At 40.6% G+C, this 23,521-nt stretch overlaps 2 protein-coding genes across 5 annotated transcripts in view; one reads left to right on the top strand and one right to left on the bottom strand.

Annotated features, from left to right (window-relative positions):
• Window positions 1–11,902, top strand: part of GADL1 (glutamate decarboxylase like 1) — an 83,631-nt gene extending 71,729 nt beyond the window's left edge. For all 4 annotated transcript variants that reach the window (XM_071735440.1, XM_071735443.1, XM_071735442.1 and 1 more), the window contains exon 15: window positions 9,200–11,902. In XM_071735440.1, the coding sequence (XP_071591541.1) occupies window positions 9,200–9,373 (174 nt within the window). In that variant the 3' untranslated portion in view covers window positions 9,374–11,902. The remainder of the gene's footprint in view (window positions 1–9,199) is intronic.
• The window catches only part of TGFBR2 (transforming growth factor beta receptor 2), a 318,252-nt gene that overhangs the window by 234,033 nt on the left and 60,698 nt on the right, over window positions 1–23,521 (bottom strand). The window lies entirely within an intron of this gene.

The raw sequence follows: 23,521 nt of genomic DNA on the forward strand, positions 1-23,521 counted from the left end.
AGCACAGTGTAATGGAAAAATTTTATATAGTAGATTCTAACTGCTTTCAAAGATCAAAAGATTGTTCTTGAACTTTCCTGTAAAAGTATGTGTGCTGGTGTGGAAGCCCAACTATAACCTACAAGTTTTCCACCTTTTTCACCCTGGAATTAATTTCTTTCTAATTGTATTATTTTTACCTTTTTGTTGTGATTTGTTGGTAGCTGTGGCACTACAAGAAATTGTGGCATTTACCGTGGTCCAGAGTGTGACTACCAGGTCAGAGTGGCAAAAAAATAAGGTCTCAGAGCAATTTGGTGTTCAGGATTAGAGGATTTAATCTGTGCCTCTGAATGCCGAGACATATTTCTAGGGGTGTAGGCATGTGGTTAGCAAATTTTTTATTCCATGTATTCCTTTTGAGATAAGTATTTTGCTACAAATCTCTGCAAGACAGATGCTAGATTTTGAGCCTGGTGTGCCATTTTCCCTGTATTTGCCCTTAAATTATCTAGTTCCATTTATCTAAAACTTTTATTAATCATAATTAGCTGTATTTTTATTTTTTAGCTTGGAAATACTTGTAGATGCAGATCATTATTTGCCTTCACTTCCCACCCTTTCAGACCCTGAGAAAATTTGCTAATTTTGAAACCCAAAGGGTCCTGCTTCACTCTTTCAGTTTCCTGACTGTTCATCCATTTAAGCACAGAAGTTTGTAATATATGTTTTATTTCAATTGTGGGGAAAACAAACAAGCAAACAAAATCACTGGGGATGAAAGGAAGAAGGCTGAACTGGAATGAACATTGTTGTGAGACAGGAACATTGTTGTTAATTTCGTGTCCAGGTCAGGGTTTACATAGATGACTTTCAGACAGGCAAAACAATTCTCATAAGGGGCAGTTATTGACCTTATAATTCACTGGATGGAGGGAGTAAGAGGATAATTTTCTTTGCTAAATTGGTGATCAGATCAGATCACCAGCAGATCACAAAGCCTTGCTTTTGTGGTAGCTGTCCGGGCCATGGTAGACAACATGCCCTCATTCACCCCAAGAGATTTTATGCAGCCCCTGTTATGTTGTTTATAGGGGAGAAACAAGAGAAACCAACAGTATCTAGTTTTGTTGCAATACGAAGTTTTCTTTAGATCTGATTAAAGAAGATGAACAGAGAAATATTAGATGATTACTGCAATGCAAATGCAGAAGGTGCTACTACTTTATGCCAGAAGCTGACTTGTGCAAGTACTAAATAAGATCTTAACAGCTGGGAATCATTCCAGGTTTCTGAAGCCACATTCCTTTTTTTACTACAGAAGTGTGCTGAGTTTCTGAACTTGTGTCACCAGATAATGTGATCTTCCTATTGTAAAGTGCTCCTCCCAGCTTCAGACATTCCCATTGTGCTGTGATTTTTTTTCTCACCCAATGGAGTATAACAGAAGTTCATCCCTATGCAGACAAGCTCTAAAGAACATTTTTTTTGTTAGTTGCTTTCGAGATGACAAGTTACTCCTTCATCCTGGATAGAGAAAGGGAGCTTATCTTTGGCAGAGCTGAAAGACTGAAATCTAGTTGCTAAAATAGAACCTTAATGAAATGTTACACAAAAGAACTTTGTGTACAGTATGTAAGCTTTAAAAATAATAGTTTTTATAAAACCAGTAGCACTTGACTCTTAAACAGATCAGAGTGCTGGGTTCATAGTGTTGTGTGCTAGTCTAGAGTTTTCTGAATGTCTGCACTTTGCGTGTGTCTTGTTAATACGACCTTGGTGAAATAACACAGAAGCATGAGAACAATACTAAGGAATCCACGTGAATTATCTTGAAAAGCCATGTGTAATCTGACAGAAGAAGACATGGAACTGTGCACCTTGAAAACAGTGTTGTTCCACGGTTTAAGTTTCAGGTGTAAGAAAAAATACACTCAAACATCTTTTAAGTGCTACTTCTGCTCTGGCTGATGCCTGTTCTGCCTTCTCCTTTTTTAGAGGCAAATGTGATTAATGTAAAAGCCTTTGTCTGAAGGCTATTTTTTGTTGTATGAATGATTGGCTAAAGGAGTCATTTAAGGCAGTCAAAATCCAAAGCCAGCCTGCCATCTCCCACTAGTCAGGTTGTTTTCAATGATTTGTGAGGCTCATGAATGTGTCTTCCTGCCAAAAAATGATGTGCAAAATATGATAGCGTAGCCATGCCACACACCCTAAGTTGAAGGTGCACAGAGAATGTCAGTATTGGGACAAAAACCCAGCAGCATCTGCTCTCCTTTGATATGTTAGTTGCTCTGAATGTGGAAGTGGTTACTGCTATTTTGACAAATGCTCTTATTTCTCCTTTTGTTGCCTGGTGTGGCACAAGGGGAACACTGGCGCAACAGTGTACAGCAATAACTTATTAGTGGTTTAGGGATGTGGGCCCAGAACAAATTCTAGACAAAAGAAAAACATGTTTGGGTTTTACAGAGCGCCTTGGCTACAGGAACAAAGCTGTGATTGGGTGTGCAAATATTTGGTATTTCGATTGTCCCCCTTGGGGTGACAGCTGACAAATGGTCTGAGTTTGGTTTTAATTACCACCAAAAGGGAAAAAGCCTGTTGTTTAAAAGCCAGCGACTGATGTTGCAGCACACGTCAAGCAAAGATGTTTAACAGCAAAGGATATACTTTCCCACTATTATAATACATTGAAAGCATATTGCTTTCAAATATATATTGTATTTAGCTAGTTTTGTGATTACAACCAACCAAAGAAAGTGTTTTGTTCTTTTGTATCATATCCAATGATAGATTTTAAAATGCCAGCTACTTTTCTTACTTAATACTGACTTGTATCATTGATATCAAAGCTGTCTTCTGCATGCACGCTGGGCAAAGCAGCTATGCTGTGACAGATGTTTTTGAGACCTGTTTGGCCCAGAAATTATTTAATATTCATCGTAGTAGCATTCAGAGCAGCAATGAGGTATCAGGGCTTATTACAGTAGATGTATGAACCCATAGAGATTTCCCTGCCCTGAAGGGTTATATGCTTCCTTTGAAGGGAAGAAGAAACATGTTACCCAAAAGAGATGGAGTGATTTCTCCAAACAGCCTATGGCAGGGTTAGGCACAAGTCCTATTTGTTGAGTCTGTGTCCAGTGCTTCAGCCACTGTGCTATCATGTAAGCAGGAGAAGAAGCAATATTATGAAGACCCACTGAAATTAACAACCCATAAGTATAAGTTTTAAATTGTCTCAAAATTCTTCACCTGTTTTTTTTCCCCTTTTTTTTTTTTTTTTTTTTTTTTTTTTTTGTTTGGTGGCAATTGCTGAACAATAGTTGTTTGTTTTTGAATATACATTAATCCAAACTGCTCATTTCTTGCAGGAAGCATAGCTTGTCAGACTCTGAATAGCAAAAAAAATTGCTTTTCAAGTAACAATTATGAACTTCCAAATGAAAATTTGCCCCCTCTAGGGTAGCCAAAATAGATTTTTGTGGTCAGATGAAAGAGACTGGTCTGTATAAACTTGTCTTCCATTGCAAGGAATAACTGAAGCAAGAACACACAATATGTTTTTCATTTTTGTGAAATCATGAGAATGATCTTTTCATTTTGTTAAAGAGGCAACTTTTTTTGTCTTCTAGCTACAAATCTTCAGCCAACTTCTAGTGCAGTGATCACTACCTCAGAAAGTTTCATTGAGGCTGTATTTGAGGATGAGAAACAGTGTAAACTGCTAATATGCTCCTGTCCTTCCATCACTGTCTAACCTGCTTTTCTGGATCCCTAGAAAGGTTATTGATTTCTACTGCAAGTGTGGCTTTCTCTAGTGAAAGCTGAAAGCTGGTTGCAAACTGCTGCCTGAATCAGGCACACAGGAGGAAATGCAGATTATTGCATTCTGCTTCCATTGAAGTCCCTGGCAATTTTGAAATTAGTTTCAGGAGGAGCAGAATGAGGTCCAGTGACTGGAAGTCATTGCTGCCAGCAGCTGGAATAGCCCTTCATCTTTATGTTGCATAGATTCTCAGTGACCTGGGAACACTCCAGAAGGTCTGGAAAAATGTTTCTGATACTAGTTGCCAGTATTAACACCATTCTTAATAGGCATTCTGACTTTGTAGTACTTGCTGGGCTAGCATGTTTAGAGTCATCCATACTACTTGAAGCTATTCACATGAGATTTCCAGCCAAATTTTGCTGACAGAACAGGCAGTCTCATGACTTTTCTCATACTTTCTGTCATTTCTGGAAGCCAAAAATTCTACTGATGTTTCAGTTAAGCAGTGTCAACAATTTTGGTCCCACATATTTATGGTTGGACAGATAATGGATTTTTATTTTTTTTTGTTTGGCCATTGGATTAATACACTGGAAGCAATTCTTGAGTTTGTTTAGTTGAACAGATTTTCCTGATTTTTTTTCTTCAGACAAACTAAAATGAAGTAATTTTTAGTTTTGGTTTCCTCAGTTCTTTTCTACTCTCTGCAATAAAAATGAGTCAATTTCCAATTGAATTTAAGTTTTAACTGAAAACAAAATTCTGAAACAAATACACAAAATACTTTTTTTAAAAAACTTAGCAAGCCTTTAACCTTTTCCTCATGATGTCTTTTTACTTGTTTGTCAAACCCACAATTTTTTTCCTGTGAAGTAAATGCATTGCTAAGCATAGTACTTTTAACCAGTATTGTTATCAATTTGCAACTCATTCCTGTTGCCTCAATGTTTAAATACAAAATTTATAGACTTTTGCTTTTAAAGAGTATAGCTCTAGCCTTGAGTATGGAAAAACTGTTGATATATGTCAACACCTGTGTGATGAGACTGTAATACAACTAAAGTCTGGGAGAATGAGGGCACTTGGGGTTGGGAACTCAGTGGATTTACTTCACGTGATACAAGAGCATTTACTTCATGTGATACATTATTCTTTTCTGTCCTTGTCATCAGAAAGCATCAGCTGTTCTGGACTAAATATAGGATTTAAGCACTGGGCATCCATTTGTCTTATTATGTTTGGGTTGTTTTGGTTTGTTTTTTTCTTAGTTAGAATTAACTTTTACAAACCAATTACAAGTGTCCATACTGCTCAACAGGAGGCAGCCTTTGGATAAATTCCAAAGCATAATTCTTTGCTGTGACTAAAGGGTTGAGAACATCACCTGTTCAACAGAGCTGCTCTGGCGATTTCACTTTACACGAGGAACCCATGTACTAGGAAATAGTTTTTAGCTTAAGAACCAAGCTTATATGTCTTGACCACAGTGAGAATGGTTTGGGAGGCCTTGCTAGCTGGAAGAGGAAGAAATTACCTCAAGTAGGTGTTTCATCATGTCTTCTAAGAGGATTTTCAGTGTCCAAACTTGAGAACTAGCTCTTGGAGACATTAGGTACATGCTTCTCCTGCTGAGGAAGTGTTCAACTTTATAGGTGAGCCAGTCCTTAATGGTAGTTGCTGGAATATTTTATGCAATCACGGCCTGAGATAGGTAGAAATTCTTGAAGTGTTGGAAAAACTTGCATATTAGGCCACTAATGAGTCAATTAGGGGTAAACACTGTGATTTTTAAGGTACTGCCATGTGGTGTGATTGTGTAGACCCACTATACTCAAAGATGCTAGAGATATGGAGAGTTGGATATGTTGCTTTCCAGATCATGCTGGTGCACTAAATACTTCAATTGCAGCACCCAACCTGGCCCTGGCTGATGTTCACACATTTCTTTGTGTGTGCATGTGATGGGATGCAACACCAGCATCTTCCATGTGGATATATACAAGGGTCAGCTGTGATCTGGACTCTTGATAAGAAGCAGCTTAAGCTTTAGTGTTAAAACTTTCTGTTGTTTGTAATTTGGCTGAGTGCTGGCTGACAATGAGAGAAAAGATTTTCCTGTCACCCAGGTAGACAGAAAAAGAGCTAAACTACAGTGTCATTTTTGCTTTAGTTTAAAAAAAAACCTCTGCTACTAATGGTAAGAGCAGCACGAGATGTTACAGCCTCTGTGTAGGTCTGCATGGGCAGACTGTGATGCACCCATCAGCCAAGGCAGTTCCCTGAGCCTCTGACTGCAACAGTGCAATGTGAGCAGCTCTGCTGCAGAATGATCTTCCAATCTCTGCACCTCCTCCCCAACTTCCTAAGGGGAGGAAAGGCATGTCTGATAGCTAAGATGCTTGCTCTAGTGAGCATTTGAAATAATATTAATCTCCAGGATGAATTGGCAGGGGAAAGAAGAGGTGAAGGGAGTAAAAAGAGAGAAGATGACTTTGGTTTTAGGATACATTACACTTAAAATTCTGAGACTACTCTAGTGACCGATCACATAAAGAATTAGATTTACGATTTGAAGTAAGTTCTGTAGTAAAATAATTGGACTGGTGAAGCAATCTCACTCTCACTGTATTACTTTCCAAGGAGCCTATCCTGAATGGGGCTGTGCAGCTCTTTCTGCTATTTGAGCATCCTCGAGTCTCATTGACTTCAGTGGGAATTAAACTCATCAAACTCTTTACTAGACAATTATTTCCTTATAGGTCTAATTTTTCTTCTGAAGAGTGGTAGGTGCTTTTGCTTTCAGTTAGCAGTCATACCCTATGCTCCTCACATCTGAGGCCTAGCATGCATGTATCAGTATCAGTTCTGTGAGACATATGCTTCAGCATTTGTGCACATATTCTGTTCCTTACTGCTTTCTACAAATGGGATCCCTGATAGTTTTACTGCACTGACTGCACCACCTTAGCAAATAGAATACACAAAATACTGGATGGAAAAAAATATCAAATGTCAGATATCCATAGAACAGTTTTATGTTTTGTTTCTTTTAAGTAGACATGTTTGTTTTGCCTTCAAAAACGGATGGGTGCACTTCAAATTAAGACTGCAGCTTCATTAGCATGGAGGAAGAGTGAGTTAATAGAAGATAGTACAACTGAGATTTTCCTACCTTTCCTTTCCTTGAGAGAAAACCTGCTGAAATGCAGTATATATTTACAGTCCTCAGATTACTGAAGCTCTAAATGGTTTTGCTTTCATAGTCTCAGTTTGTGCTACTGCACATTTTGGAATGATGGATTTTGGAGCACTGGACGTTGAGATGAAGAGAATCAATAGTGTGATACAAAAGATGAGATAACTCTGATGGAATATCAATAAAGGCCAAAAAAGTTGCCATAGGGATTCAAATCCCTATCTTAAAGAAGAGCTTGAGCAAGTATATTAAGAAGAATTTGCTTTTCTCCTTGCACTTTTAGTGTCTTTATTGCATGAGCAGAAATGGCTTGAGGGTTCTTGTCAAATACAGGGGTAGATGATTTTTTTTTTTTCTGTATGTATCGGACTGACCAGAACAACACCACCTGGTCATGGTATCTTCTGAGCATTGTCACAGTCTCATTGCTATTTCAGCCTAGAGCTGGCACGAATAGAAATGGAAGACTAGAACTCTTTATAGCCTCGTTTGCTGCTATAAGGATTCAATGTATGCAAACATATGCTTTTATTAGTCTCTTTATGCAGGAGGCACACCTGAACCTCTACCTTAGATTTCATGGATTTTATGGAAAAAGGTGCTGTTGATTTTGAGCAGAGATATCACAGTATGCCTCTTAACATTGCTTTTGTAATTCTGAGTGTTCCTGTCCTCCTGCCCTCATTATTATCTTCCTGTTTCCCAGAAGTTTACCAGAACTACTTTCACTACTTATTTTTCTCTCTCTCTCTCTCTTCTTTTTCTTTCTTCTCCAGCGACAAGCATTTGCAGCAACAGCCAAAATTCTGATTACACATTGTATTCTGAAGGGATAGTCTTCACTTTTGTGTGCATAATTCATACTGATGTCACACTCTGGATTTTAATTAGAATTCTGACTGTATCACTCTCATAGTTTAAAATGCAAACACTAAATAAACCACATAGCTTTGTCACTAAGATAAAACAAAATTGGAGGGGCAAATTAATTTAGAATCATAAATGCTTCTCCTCTGAATTCAATATATATCTTGAAACTATGGTAATTTAGACATGTACCACTAAACAAATATGGGAAAGCTAGGCTGTTAGTGTTGAAAACCTTAACCATTTTTTTCCATAGGGGACTTAATGATGAAAATGTGCCATGTAAAAATAAAGGTATTAGGGCAAGGTTGGCATCATCATTTCTCTTTTCTGGATCAGATGGTAGTTCTGGCAGTAACTTTCAGAGCTGAAATAAATTCATGCAGAAAACAAGGTTAGGTCATACACCTATTTGCTTAGCTCGAAGTCAAACTGTCACTAAAGGAAGAAGAGGAGTGCACTGTTCTGACATACATTAATGTTAGTAATATATTAAAATGCAACACATTTAAAAAAAATACTACATCTGTCAAAATACATATTTATGTATTCCTTCTTTCAAGGAACAGAGTACTTAATCCAGTAATGCATTTAAGCTTCTGACTAATTTCAGGAATGAGAACACAGAACTACTCACATGCTTAAAGTTAAGCACAAGATTGGACAAGGTTAATAGCCCAGCTGGGGTGAAATCAAGTGTTCAGCTATTCAAGTGTTCAGTGCCATTCTTACTCAATTTTTTTTTTTCCGTAGTGAGACACCCATGAGATTTCCTCTCATTCAACATAAGAGGAGTGTAGCCAAATGCTGATTACACCTTACATCTAAGAGATAAAGTCTTGAGCTTCAGGATCGGGCCTGCTCCCTTAAACTGCATCACAATGACTTCTTTGGCAGCTTAAGGTTCACAACAGTTCAGTGGAGAGTGTCCTTTAGGGAGAGCAATGTTGCAGAGGTGGAGAAGGGTCACCAAGGGCAATAGTCAAACCCTGCCTTCTACAGCTGCAGATGTTGTTCTCCCTGAGTTCTAAACTCCCTGAGTTTAGACCTTTGCTCTAAATCAGGAAGGCTAGGGACCTCAATCTGTGCTTTCCCATGCCACAGATGAATGCCCCAAGCAGCAAGCAGATGTTTCAGGGTTTTAAGTCTTGCCCTGTTTGTGCCAGCAGTTCCATAACCTGAGGATCTCTGTGCACTGTCTGCCTCTGTACTGCAGGTCTGGGTTTCAGTGTTTCTTGGGGCAGGCAGTGGGAAGGCAGGCAAAGAGGAGCCAAATTCAGCCACTTTAAAAACCCCCCATAATGAGTCACAAGTTGCAGTTTCTGCCCTAATCTGTTGTATTTATGGCTGTGACATCAACCCTTTCTTGTCTTTGCTTTCAGGTTGCTCCTGTAATTAAAGAAAGGATGATGAAGAAGGGCAGCATGATGCTCGGGTACCAACCTCACCAGGGCAAAGTCAACTTCTTCCGCCAGGTCGTGATCAGCCCCCAAGTCAGTCGAGAGGACATGGACTTCTTGCTGGATGAAATCCAACTGCTTGCTAAGGACTTGTAGCTGTAGCTCCACAGCACCAGACACTGCTCTCATGTGATATTTATGGAGAGAGAGAATGGCAGCAGTGTTCTGGTGCTATTTTGTGAAAGGTAGTAAAAAGCTTGACGTATAGTTTGGGAACTGTCATTGTACAATGATGTTGAGAGCTTTACAGGTAGAAACCCCCACCCCCTCCCCTCCCCCTTCACAGGAAAGTATTTGCAGATGGGGGCTGAAAGTGGCAGATGCAGGCTGGTGTTTGCAGCACCACTGCCTCCAGCCTGGGAAATGCTTCCTTGAGAAGGGAGCACTTCTGAAAATGGTGTCTATGTCCCAGGGAGGGCAGCTATCTACATTGTGCCTGTCCACAGTGTAGCTCAAACTGGTCACTTATATATGCAGGCAATACTCCTCTGAAGTTACTTTTAGGAGTGGATTTAGCTCAGTGAGCTTTAAAATGCTAGTTAGGACTGTCTACTCTGTCAATATTTTAGTTTGGCATGTGTTTAAGGGTAGAGGTGTGGTTGGTAATTACACTGATAAGGCTGAGCGTTGTGGACTTGTGTGAAGTGTTCCTCAAGGCCCTTAACATGGTGAATTGCTCCTGTGCACTGGGAGGTTTTCAGAACCTGTCTGCATAAGGCCCTGAGCCAAACAATATTGACCCTGCTTTGAGCAGATGGAACTAGAAGAGCTATTAAGGTCTCTTCCAACCTGACTGATACTGAGATGCTATGAAATACAGTGATTGGGCCCAGTCAGTGTTTGCCAATGTCTCCCACCCAAAATATCACCACCACTTTAGCAGAGCTGAGAATATTGAAATAGCACTTAGAACTTCTTACCTCTTTGTTAACAGGAGCTACCTGTCATTTCTCTGTTTTTAAAGTGTAGAGATTTATTTAGAAGCCTTTAGATGCACTTTAAAATTTTAACAGAGTAAATATAATATATTTACCTGAAGGATAAGTATTTTTTATGCATGGTAAATTTGTATTAAGAGTATAGCAAAATTACACGTTTGTCATTGTCTGTATTTTCCTGCAGATTAGAGATGACTCAATCTTATGTTACCAGTATGTAATTTCCATTTTGGCACTGAGATTAAGATGGTGGTGATCCGTGAAAGCCTGCCTGGAGTTTTAGGGTAGGAAAGTATGAGTTCTTTGGTCATTCTTAAATTGCAAATTTAAATTCTGAACTTTATGTTAAGAATTGTAGTTTACTTTTGATTTGGTTTTATTCTATAAGATGATCCATTTTGTAAAGATAGAAATTTATTTCTTGTGGTGAAGTTCTTGCAGCAAACTAATGGAATAACCATGTCTTTCACCTTGTAATCAATGCCTACTTTCATGTTTTGATGTTTGTTCCTTATGTTGTATTTGAGGTGGCACTGACCAATGTGAGCCTTTCTGCTGTAATGTTTTCTGTCCTGCTGAAAACTGTCTCTAAACACAATGCTTTCTTGTTTCATTTCCTACATTGTACTAGGATCCAACATTGAGTGACATTCCTGCTTCCAGTCTCCAGGTTCATGGTATGAAAAGTTTCACAACAAAGTCATGATACCAAGGAGGTTACTCTTTCAGAGTAGTAGATAGGAGCAAGAATTACCCTGATGCACTTGACAGATGCCTTTGACAGTGTTCTGGAAGTAAATATTCTTGTGCTATTATAGTGAGCCACTGGACTTCAAGCCAAAACCCACGTTGATTTTAACATAAAAATTAATATAATGGTGAAGTCCTTGGATTTGGCCTTGGAATATGCGTAGTTCACTTTTCATTTACTACCTTGTGCTTCTTGCTGTACCAGCTTGGAAAGCACCTAACTAAATTCTTACCTAGCCTCCCAGCCACTCCAGGTGGAGTGTGGAAGGTCAAAAGGGGGTACTGGATGGTTGGGAAAACTTTGCTGTTGCTTCTTGAGTTAGCTAGGACTGTCACCCCTTCTCTCTTTTCTTGAAAGGAAAGACAGGGTACAGTGTCAGGATGTTCTGATTACAGTCCAGATTCTTGGTGAGTACTTGATTTTTGATTCAGGGGGAGCTATGTCACCTTCTGTCTGCTAAGAATTTGGTGTCTGGTGTTTTGCAGCAACAAAGTGTGGCAACAACTTTCACCAAAGTGTTGCTGACTTGTTTCTCATCGTGTTAGTGTGTTTCTGTTGCCAGCTACTGTCACATTTATGGCACATGTCAGACTGAAGTAACCAGTTCCTTTCTGTAGCAGTAGTGGCTATAGTATTTTTAAATGAGAGCAAAATAGAACTTTTTTCATGTTTGCAGCAAATAGGTCTCCAATCATCATGTGCCCTGATTTCTTCAAAGGTATAAGCTAACTTTCCAGTGTGATGTGAGTATCTTATCTCATCTCCATATATTTTATTGCTGACCCCTTACCTTGTCCCAGGTGTGCAATATGATGGTCTCATTTCAGGACTAATGTAATTTTCTCATAGTTGCCTATTTAGGACTACCATGTACAAAATGTCTCTTTTGTAGCTGGTGATTTTAATAAAATGTGAAGTAAATAACACCCTTATAAATACAGGTTGCATTTGTCATTTGTCAATCTAAAAATACAGCTCTCTATGTATAAAGAAGATAAACCCAAGTTCTGCAGATGGAGGAACAACAAAGTACCAGCACAGCTTTAAAATGTGAAGCCTAGTCTAACCCTGTTTCTGCATGTGGTTTATCTGTGTGCTGTGCCCACATCATATTTAATAAGCATCTTGGGAGAAAATGTGTCACAATTTATCTTACTCTTCCTTTCAAATGCAGAAGATATTTTTTTATTATTTTTTTTTTCAGAAAAGGCCATTTTATTTATTTATTTATTTATTTAATATTCTAGCTAGATGAGATTGGCCCTTGAGCCTTCTCACTCCTAGGTACTGAGAACTACTATCTCTCAGGATGCTGAACCAAGTTCTGGACCTAATGAGCTACTGCTATAAATCAATGTAGAAGCTGATCCTCTGGCTCTTTCAATCTTTGTACTACTTCTGTCTACTTTTAATAATCTTTTTTCAATGTGGAGCTTTAGGAACAGAAGGAAACATTTAGAGAGAAGAGATACCAAGGCAGTTTCAACTTTCAGCTGTGTGGATGCATCTTGTAAGAATTTGGGGTATTTTGTGCTGGGCCCATGTGCAAAATCACTCACTAGTCATTATGTCTGGAATAAGCAATCCTGGTCTCAGGATTTTGAATATAATTTTCTGTGATAGAATAATACAAATTGATAGGGTCTGGTTATGTATGATTTTAGTGCTTCTAACCCTCACTGAGTTAACTGGAAGCCCGTGGTGGATTGGGCCCTGAGTTTTATTGCTGGGATTTCAGCACCAGCACTCATAACATCTTGGTTATCTATTCAAGATTTGTACCAAGAGATTCAGATTTATCTTTATTTCTGTCAGACTGAATTGAAGTATATTTTCATTTGTATCCTTCAATGATGCATTGAGATGCTTTTCAAATATTATTCAACCCTTAAAGGACAAGTAATGTGCTTTAAGAGAAACCTGGTAGAACTGGCAGAGTTGCATGCCCAGAATGTCTCTAAAAACCTGTAATGTGCTTGAGGCTTCTTTATCCACACAGATCACAGCATTAGTTCATGCTGAAATAATTTTTATTTTCAAATCCTTTGGTAGCATGATTGATCTTACAAAACTGATATGAACCATTGAACACAGAGAAGATTAATTCAGAAATACTAAATGCTGTGTGCTTTCTTCTGTTATGTCGCAGGTGGGCTCTGTGAGACCAGACAAGGGTAAGCTGAAATTTGTCTTTTGAGTCCCCTGTATTCAACAGTGCCAGATCTGTCCTCCTGTGGCAGTTTCCATGGGCTTTCTACAGGAGAGTACGTTCATCCTGGTGATCACTTACACACCTGTCCTCCTTCTTGTGACATAATTGGTAAATGCTGATAAATTGTTTGAGCTTATAAGGACAGTGTCTGGTGACTGCTAAAAATTGCTACTGTTCCTTCCCAAAATAATGCAATTGCACACAATCATTATGTCTTAATTACACATGCTAATTGCGGGTTAGATGCAATCAGGGCAGCACTGCCTGGCAAATGCACTGTGCAAACCATGAGAATCCCTGGTGGAGGGGTTTTCTTTCTTTAAATTGAATCTATTCTCCCACAATTACATGTTTTTGCTTCAGATGTCCAATTAGATGTTATTACTCTAATTCTGTAACTACACAATAATCAACCCAAAATTACTTTGAGAAGCAAAACAAAACAAGGAAATTTGCACAGCAAGAAGTACAATGAAGAGAACGTCAAAGGTTTTGAGGCAAACCCACAGAAGGAAACAATGGTCATATGAATGATTGACCTCTGCTAAATCTGATGTGCATGAATGCACCACATAGCTATGATTGCAGGAATGGGGTGGTGGAGTAGTACCAGTCATGGAGTTGTCAAAGAACTTGCATATACCCTGAGCAATCTGCCCCAACATAGTATGGCCCATCCTAGATCCTACAGAAGCTCTTTCTGAAGGCAGGATGCTTTGTACTATAGTAATGATTTTTGTATATATCAGGATAACGTTTGTTTTAAAGCAGTTTCAATAATAGAAGTGACTATTTTAAGCCTCAGTAGCTCATGTATAATTGAAGTACAATTGATCAGACTTTTAGAAGTCATTAAAAAAAAAAGGAAAACCTTTGTTTTATGAAGGACAAAGGCAAATAGTAGAAAGTGAAGTACATGGACCCTTAAAAGTTCTTTCAGACAGAGGTATTCTGTTTTGATAAAATAATTTCTTCCTTGTAGAGCATTAATTTCTACAGGGCTAATAAAAAAATGGAAAGATGGTGAAAGCACTTAACACAAAATAACATCTGCCTTCAGGACTGTATGGTCTATAGTGTCCTCCACACAAATCTGTTCTTCTGAGAATTTTTCACCCAGATTGTCATTTTGGGAAGGGACTAAGCTAAAAGTTTCCAGCTAAAGTTTTCAGTGGTCACTCTTTTTTCCCAGGCCCGTTCATATGGAATTTTGGAGCCATAGTGAGCAACAGTGGGAGAGTGGCCTCTGGTAACCAGTTTGTACCATATACAGGATATCTGTTCCAAAGACATCTTGAACATCTTGTATGTGACAGAGGAAGGAACCGGAACAAAAAGTACTTGAGATTATTTAGGCAAAATAAATTTCTAGTAAAATGTAACTTTGTTTTAGGAAGTCTCCCGTGGAAGCCTCTGTACTCAGTGCTGGTGAGGCCACACCTCGAGTCCTGTGTCCAGTTCTGGGCCCCTCAGTTTAGGAAGGAGATTGAGGTCCTGGAGCAGGTCCAAAGGAGGGCAACCAGGCTGGTGAAGGGACTCGAGCACAGATCCTGTGAGGAGAGGCTGAGGGAGCTGGGGCTGTTCAGCCTGGAGAAGAGGAGGCTCAGAGGAGACCTCATCACTCTCTACAGCTCCCTGAAAGGAGGGTGTAGCCAGCTGGGGGTTGGTCTCTTTTCTCAGGCAACCCTCAGCAAGACAAGAGGGCAGGGTCTCAAGTTGTGCCGGGGGAGGTTTAGGTTGGACATTAGAAAGAATTTCTTTACTGAGAGGGTGATCAAGCATTGGAATGGGCTGCCCCAGGAAGTAGTGGATTCTCCATCCCTGGAGATATTTAAAAAGAGACTGGATGTGGCACTCAGTGCCATGGTCTGGTAACTGCAGCAGTAGTGGATCAAGGGTTGGACTTGATGATCTCTGAGGTCCCTTCCAACCCAGCCAATTCTATGATTTTATTATTCTATGAAACATTAGATTTCAATGGATATGAAGAAATGTTATCATTTCTTGCTGTCCTGCCCTAAATACTGATGGCAATGAGTTTCCATGTTGTGTATCCTGTGATGACACTGCTGTGTTTGAGGTATCCGAGCTGAGCAATGGGGAGCTCAGGGTGCCATGAAAGATGCACTTCCCTGCCTCTGAGCCCCCCAGCTGAGCAGTGATTCTTTAGTCTTGCTCTTTACTGAGGCTGAAAATGGAGTCCCGAGCATGCAAGCCACTTTTAAGCTGTATGGCCTCGGAGTACCGAGTTTCCAGGTTTGATTTTATTCTGAAGTAAACCAAATGTCTGATTTTCTTCAATTATTATTTTTTTTTTTTCCCTTCCATTAGAAATACCAGTGTTTTGTGTTGGGTTATGAAAGAGGATGTCCTGCCCCATGCCCCAGCACATTTTGGACTTTCCTAAAGAACAAAATTTCCAGCTTCTTGACCACCCTGAACTCAGACCTTGGAGACACAGACTGAACACAGAATGGCAACTCCTGCAGCGGGAAAGGATCTTAAGATGCTGGACATGAGGAAAAGGTTCTTCACTGAGAGGGTGGAACAGGCTCCCCAGGGTAGTGATCATGGCACCAAGCCTGTCAGAGTCCATGGACCATCTGGACTATGCTCTTAGTCATATGTTTTAATTTTAGGTAGTCCTGCAAGAAGCAGGGAGGGCTTAGTGATCCTTATGTGTCCCTTCCATAGAGAGATATTCTATGATTTATTCAATCTATCAAGAACAATTTGCATTGTCAGTCTGCCCTGTAGCACACATGAAGCTTCCCACTGTGTGATACAGTGTGCAGGTTCAATAAGCATATGTTTTAATCCTAGGCTGTTATTTAAAATACTGAACAGGGGGCTAGACCTCAGTCCCTGTTGAACTGTGTTCAAGAACTCCTAGGGACCTAGGGATCTACATACTAACTATTGTATCTTCTAGGCCAGCTAGAAGATATATATACTTGAATTTGGACAACATTTCCCTAATTTCCTAACAATATCACCTGGTGTGATGTCAAAAGTCTTTCTGAGCTCAAGCCATTATATTTGCTGTATCTTTTCCATTTTACAGGAGTTAATGTCTTGTAGGACAAAAAAACCCACCCACTGAATCTGTGTTAAGTGTTACCCTATTCTCGTTTTTCCAGTGGCCTTCAAATGGTTTAATTTGTCCCCTCCCACCCCTCTCACCCCCCCTGGCCTGTAATTTCTTGAGAGTGAGGGACCTGAATGGGCCCCCAGTTGCTCTTGCCCCCTTCTAAAACAGTAAGTACCTCTTCCCCTTTGGAAGCATGGGAGCAAGCTATGTGACTGCAGGAAAACTTTCAGGAATATGCTGTAGCTCAGACAAGTTGGTCCTCAAGTAACTGAACCTCAGATTGGCTGTGGATGGAGTTGAGGCTGGAGGGTACTGAAAGGCACCTGGAGGCCATGTGCCTGGGTGCTGACTCTGCTGGAAAGCAGAGACCTGGGAAAGGGAGAATGGGTCAGCATTAAAGTCTTGTCTCAGTACAGATCTGTGATGTGGCTGGGATGTGTGTTTGGTTTGGAGTTGGGCAATTATTCCCCATTTATTCAGGAAGAGCAGAGCAGTCAAAGACAAGCATAAATAGATCTGGGATTGTGAGAAAGAATTGCATCCAGATCAGCAAGGCTGAAGCTGTACAACATACCCAAGCATTTTCCACTATATTCGTACCTCATACTAGTTTGAGAATTAAACTTTTATTATCTGATGGAAGCTAGAGAGGAGACTGATACAACCACACAAGTAATAAACTTTCCAGCCACTCTTCTTTTCATCTGTGCAGTTCTTTCTGAAAGGCTTTCTTTTCTTGTGGTTTTTAAATGTTTTTCTTCATTAAAAATACTCTCAGTATTTAGTTTGCTGGCTTTCTTTAGAACTGGAAGACAAAAGATAGTGCTCTGGTCCTGGATTACTGAGCCTGATGAGACATTCATGTAGGAGATATTTGCATAAGACATTAAAAACAAGAGCTCCTCCCCTCTGCCCAATTAAGAGCCTTTCTCCTGTAATTATTGTCTTAATTAAAGCACTTCATGCAGCTTCTAATACCTATAATTTCATTTTAATTACTCCTGGAAGACGACACAGTTATTTAAAAATGCAGTTCTTACCAGAACGTATATCAAAATGGAGTCACAAGCATACACAAGTTATTAATCAGAGCATTTAACATCTTCAAGTTAATAATTTTATTACTGCCAAGATGCATGGCTGAAGCAAGAAATGTGATGGCAAGAGGAATCATTCACTCTATGGCATTCATACTTTTCAATTGCTAATGCAACAGTTGCATGTATAGAAAAATGGATGAAAAAAAAAATGAACATCATCATTTGACCTGTCTGACCCTGTATCCAAAGCTTATTTCATGCATTTGTCCATGACATAAATTTTCATCTCTTCTAGAAGCTAATATGATTGCTTTTTCACATCAGGACAAGTAGTGTAAAAAGACAGAGCTCCAGGCTAGTAGCCCACCCACATGGCAATCAAGACTCAACAAGGACTGTCAAAAATTATGGGTGGAAATTGGAAAGGCAGAAAATACTTTTTTAAAAAATCCATTTTATTTCTCACTGGGATTTTTGAACCTGAAGGTGTTGCTGCCCATGTAAGGGGGTTGGAAGCAGATGATCTCTAAGGTCTCTTCCAACTCCAGCCATTCTATGATTATCAGTCTACGCGCACTCTTCATACTTTGGTGTGAAAAGTGCACTGTACTAAAAATCTGCCTAAAATCCATAGGCATAATAGGTCAGATTTCTGAAGTCAAATCTATTGACCTCAGCAGTGTTAGAGTCTTACTAAATATCTCTTCATGCAAGACCTTGAAGGCACACAGAGTGGGATTCATGTCTCCAAGCTTCAGCTGTCTGACTATTTGCTGCCCATGCTCAGGCTCCCTGTGATGCCCTGAGCAGCCCTCCTCCCTCCAGGAATGGCCCATCCTGCCCTAGGAGCCAGCCTTAGCCCAAGCTGGTGATGTTCCTGCTTACTGTAGAGGTGTTGGACTAGATAACCTTTAGAGGTCCCTTCCAACAAAAATAATTCTATGGGGTTTTTTTGTGGTGAAGGTGGTGAGACTGCTGCATGACTTGGTCACTTGTGCGTGACTTTTCCTGAGAATGTTTTACACTGAAAAGCAAACCTGCCCAACTGTTTTCTTATAGAGCTAATAAAATCAAATCAGACTCTTCCCCCCAGATCAGGAATGAATTTTGTCTGGTTGTATGTCATGGATATAATAAACAGTTTATACTTGGGCAAAGGTTGTGTTTAAGTATGGCTGAATCCTGTTTGGCTTACTGTGATTAATCTAAACAATTTTTAAATGGATGAAATAAGTTAATTTGAATTCTTTCTTTCACTTCCTATGACTTTGTTAAGATTAAGTTTTTGAAGCAGCCATTCCAGCATTCTTATTTCAAGACAAGAAAATTAATGCTAACATTCTTACATTAAAATGAAATGGCTTTATTTTCCTCTCCTCCCTCTAATTTAATAAGGCTTACATGTCCTCTCCTGAAGCATTCAGGATAAACAACCTGCTGCTTAATGGGAGATGCCATTAATGCCTTAAACCATGGGAGCATTTTGCTGTCCATTCAAAGCATTACAAAAAGAACTTTAGTTGGATCCCCTGCAAGGTACTTCTGCAAACTCCTCCTCAGTGGTGAGCCTGAAGTGTTGGTGATGTTGTCACATTACAGAAATACTGCTCCTGCCTCTCACATGGGGATTAGATGAGCAAAAGGATGTATCCAAAGCACGAGCAAGTCTGTGTAGAAGTGTACGAGGCTTAACAACTGGAATATTAAAAGTCCTGGTATCAGATTTATGTCTTGTTCAAAATCTTTTAGCTAATTAAAGGTATGGCTTTAATTAATGGTTCTGCCTGGGAACACTGAACAGCTGATGGAAAGTGAGTATCTTAGTTGAAGAGAATCAGTACCCTGGCTTTAATTTCACCACAGAAGGCAATTTCACCTTTCCCAAATTAAGGTTGGATTCAAGTTATCATCTGTCACTTCCTAAGTGCCTCTCTTACAGATGGGCTGTTCCTGAATATGATGTCTGTTAATCCATGTGCAGCAAGTTACAATTCTCCTTGGTGGCAGCACCATGTAGCTGTTTTTCTTGATGGTGTGAGCAGATGAGCTTTGTGTTTCCTTTTATTGGATACTTTCTCTGACAGCCTTTATAAAGTTCAGTTTTGTTGGACTGAAGATGAAACACTGTTTTTGTCATTCCAGGCATTCACGTACTCTGTATAAAAGGCTTTGCTGTTTAAAGAAAAAATAGTATTTTACTTTAAGTGACTCTCAAAAATTATTGCAATGATGCACTGAAAGAGCCCAAAGTAAGCCCTGTATTTTAATCTTGGTCTTGAAGCAATGACCTTTTCCACTTCTGAGTAGGCAATTCTTACATGCTGCCAAAAGACTTATTGCCAGTTTATGATCAATATTGCTACCATCTTATTTTACTGGGTAGAGCAGAGATTGTCTAAGCATTCATATACCTGTATAAAGAAGTCAGTAGATAAAGGACCAGCCTTTAAGAGCTAAACATTTGCAGCCACAGACAGACAGATGTTTATCTCTGGAGAGGTTTATGCTGTCTTCTGTTTGAGAACTAGAAAGAAAGTTTTCAGCTTCAAGTGAAAGCAGGAATTAGAGGCAATCAATATCTTCTGTAAAACATTTTCTAACCTTAAATGGTCTCCCACAGGGTTGATGCTGGCTTATTTCTAACAGAAGGAAGTCTGTTTCTGGAGCTCTTTGTGACAGATAGAAAGTGCAGGGCTCGGGTTTTGTCAGGGTGTTGTGGTGAGGAGCTCTGCTTCTGCAGCTCCCCAACCATCTTGGATAACAAGTCCCGCATTGGTTTAGCTTATGCTAAATAAAACACTCCTCTAAACCCTGCAAGTAGCCAGCTGGTGGCTGAGGTGCTCTGCAAGAACTGGGACATTGCAAAGGTCCTTAGGTCCTTAGTGTTACCCTGGAAGGGACTCAGCTGTACACTACAGAAAACCTTGCTGCAGCAGGGCTGAAAATGCTGTAGGAGTGTTTTTATTCCTGGCTTAGGGGGTGGGATTCATGGAGGGGTTAGGGGGGCTGAGAGTTGAGGATGAAGTGAGGAGGTAATGCCAGGCATTTGTGTGGATGAGAAACTGGTGGAAGCTTCACCCTGGGGGTGCCAGGATGGGTGTCCTGTCTTTGAGACAACTAAGGAGCTATGATCTGAGGAAACACTCAACCGTGCATGCTGAAGCAGAAAGTGTGCAAGCCTGGCTTGAGAGCTGCCCAGCATCTCAGTGCAAGCTGCTTAGAAACATGTATGATGTACATTTCTTTTGGGCTTTGCTTCTGCAAAGCAGTGGTGTATTAACCAGGTGAATGCAATTGGTTTACTCAGGTGAATGCAGCTGGTTTACTTGGAGAAGGACAGATCCTGGAGGTCCCTGTTTTTGGGGGGTAGAAAAAGTATGCATGAGGAAGGACATAGCTTCAGCCTGAGCAGAAGCAAAAGTGAGATGCTTTTCTGGAGTCATGCAGGGCTGAGCCTGATGTTTAAACTCCAATATCTGGCACAGATCTTGTTCTGAAACACAAATACCATCAGTTACTTTCATGAAAAAAAGACCGGTGCCCCAGTCCAAAACCAGAGGCAGGAGGGAGGGGATACTGTGCAACCCAAAATTGCCTGGAAGCAGGAGAGAAGTAGCAGGGAGGGGAGAGCCTGGGCTTGAAGCCACAGGTGGGTTAAAAAAAAAAAGAGTGTGGTGAACTGGTTTTTGTTCCTTCTTCTACAGGAGAGCCTTGCAGCAGTGAAAGAGGAAAAGAGGGAGTGTTTCCAGCTGTGAATGGTCCCTTATGTGACACACATGGGATGGCTAACCTGGGAAGAGATTGCAGGGATCTTTGCTCTACCTGCTTTCATGTGGTAGCATGTTTGCAAAACAGACATTTCAGCAGCGAGAGTTTAATCATGCTGACTTGATCAGATGGCCATTTTATTTTTTAAGACTTTAGCTACATCAGTGCAGCTGTCAAAGAGATTTGTTTATCACCATTATAACTGAGCAAATAATTCACAGCAAAAATGTACGATCTGCCTTTTGCCTTTGCCTCTTCATGAAGTGATTAGATGGTGCTCAAAGCATTCATTAGTCAAGCATTTTAAATCTATTTCCTGGGCTCAGTCCTCCCAGGAGCCTCACAATTTGGCCTTATTTCAACAAACCACTGAGTTTGTCTTCAGCGTTTTGCCCATGAGCAAGGGTTTTCAGCTGCCAGAGGTCAAAAATAGGTGAGAAGTGCCAATAGGTCCAGGCACTGTGAGGAAATGGAGTCTGGACAGCTGGGCTGGGACTCTGTGGGCTCAGGCCAACTGGGTCTTGTGGGTCGTACTGGGAAATACAACCTAGTAGGACACAGGTGCCTGAAAAATCCCATCAAAATCCTGCAGTGAGGTGCCTCACTTAGACCAGCCCAGGATGAGTGTGGAATTTTTTGGCAACTCTTCCATGAAAAGCCTTCAGAACATGCACATGGTGTGCACCCACTTGCATGAATGTTTGCCAAGTAATAAGCAGCATGAACACAGCCAAACTACATTCGGCAGTAACAAGCAGACAGTCTGGAACAGAATTCACTCTGTCTTCTTTGTGGCTGGAGGGAAAAATTGCCATAGGCAGCATTTTATTAAAAACACAATGCCAAAAAAAAGAAGCAAGCAAGAGAGAGAGAGAGAGAGAGCGAGCGAGCGCTAAGAATCAGGAAATAAATTAATCAGTTTTCCTTTGGAAGCAAAGGAAGCCTTTGGGTCCCAGCACAGCTGGCTTGACAAGAAGGGACAATATTGCAGGTGCTCTACATGTGGTCCAGTTTGCTTCCAGAAGCATTCAGAATGATGATGCCTTAATGTCTCTTTTTTTTTTTTGGCTTTTTTTGGGTTTTTTTTGTTTTTGTTTTGTTTGGTTGTTGTTTTTTTTCCCCTCCCTCAGGACCTGGCTCAGGATATTTTTCTTCTTTTACTGTTCATATCTATTCCAGTAGCAGCTGGGAGTATCCTAGAAGGGGGTCAAATCCTCCTTGTGCTGGGAATTGTATTAACTGGCAACAGGGGCAGGCTGCACCTAGAAAACTGTGCCATCCAGTTTAGACCATTGCATGTTCAGTGGTAAAGCCCAGGACAGCCTTGCACAGCTGGAGCCTCCTTGCTGTGTAGCCTGCTAATAAAATGCTGATTGACATTCTAATTAAGAGCTGCTTACAGAAGGGTGTTGAATACCATATATAGGATAAAAAAAGGCAAAAACCTTAATTGAAAAAAAGTACTAAAAGGCTACAATGTAATTTTATTTCAAGGATATTTTGTACTTCATTTCAAAACTGAAAGATCTCTGGAGATCTTTCTTAATTCACCTAGTTTTTTGCAAGACTTCTTTGACTTGTTATGCCAAAAGGACTTGGCCTTTGACTGGGTGTAAACAGGATGTCAGGGCTTGAAGATCTTTGCCAAGAGGTGGGCAGCGGTGGGGCCTGGCGAGGGGTGCCCACTGCCACCAGCAAACTCTGGGGCTGACCACAGTGAGGCTCAGCTCGCCTTGCTGGAAACCACAGAGGTGTGGGCAGGGAGGCTTTGCATGCCCATAGGGAAGCTGAGAGGTGTTTTGTACCTGGCCTTCACAGAAGGAATGTGAGAGAAGTGAAGGCTGCACTGATTATGCTTTCTGGGGAGGCTGTGGAGCATCCCAGAGAGGCTGTGGATCATCTCACTATCCCTCAAAGCTGGAGCAGTTACAGCAAGGCTGGTGCTGGCAGCATTGTCGTGCAGCAGGAGAGGGGTCTGGCCTGGCTGCACCCTTAGCAGCAGCCCCACAGCAAGACTCCATGTAAGCCCCTCCAGGGCTTACAAGTTGTCCACAGGCAGCTGGTTTCAGCTGGCTGCAAAGAATTGTCACTCTGCCCCTTAATTTTTAGTCTGGGAATAGGAGGCAGAGGGTAGGTAGCTTAAAGGAAGAACCAGTCACCTGCAACTGCCTGCCTGGGGGTGCACCTTCTTCATTAAATGCAGCTGCTGGGGGTTGCAGACACCTGACATCGACCATATGTTTTGCTCTATTTGGAGCACTGGGTCCCCAGAGAGGCTGTGAAATCATTAGCATCAAGCACACTCAAAATTCAAGGAAATCTTGAGCAATCTGATCTAAACTGCCTGTTTTGAACAGCAGCCTGGATTAGGTGACCAGTGAGCACGGCGCCTGGACCAGAGGTCCCTTCCAACCTCAGTTATGCTCTGAGTCTGCTTGACTAAT

This window comes from Heliangelus exortis, chromosome 2 (assembly GCF_036169615.1).
Source record: "Heliangelus exortis chromosome 2, bHelExo1.hap1, whole genome shotgun sequence".
Taxonomy (NCBI): Eukaryota; Metazoa; Chordata; class Aves; order Apodiformes; family Trochilidae; genus Heliangelus; species Heliangelus exortis.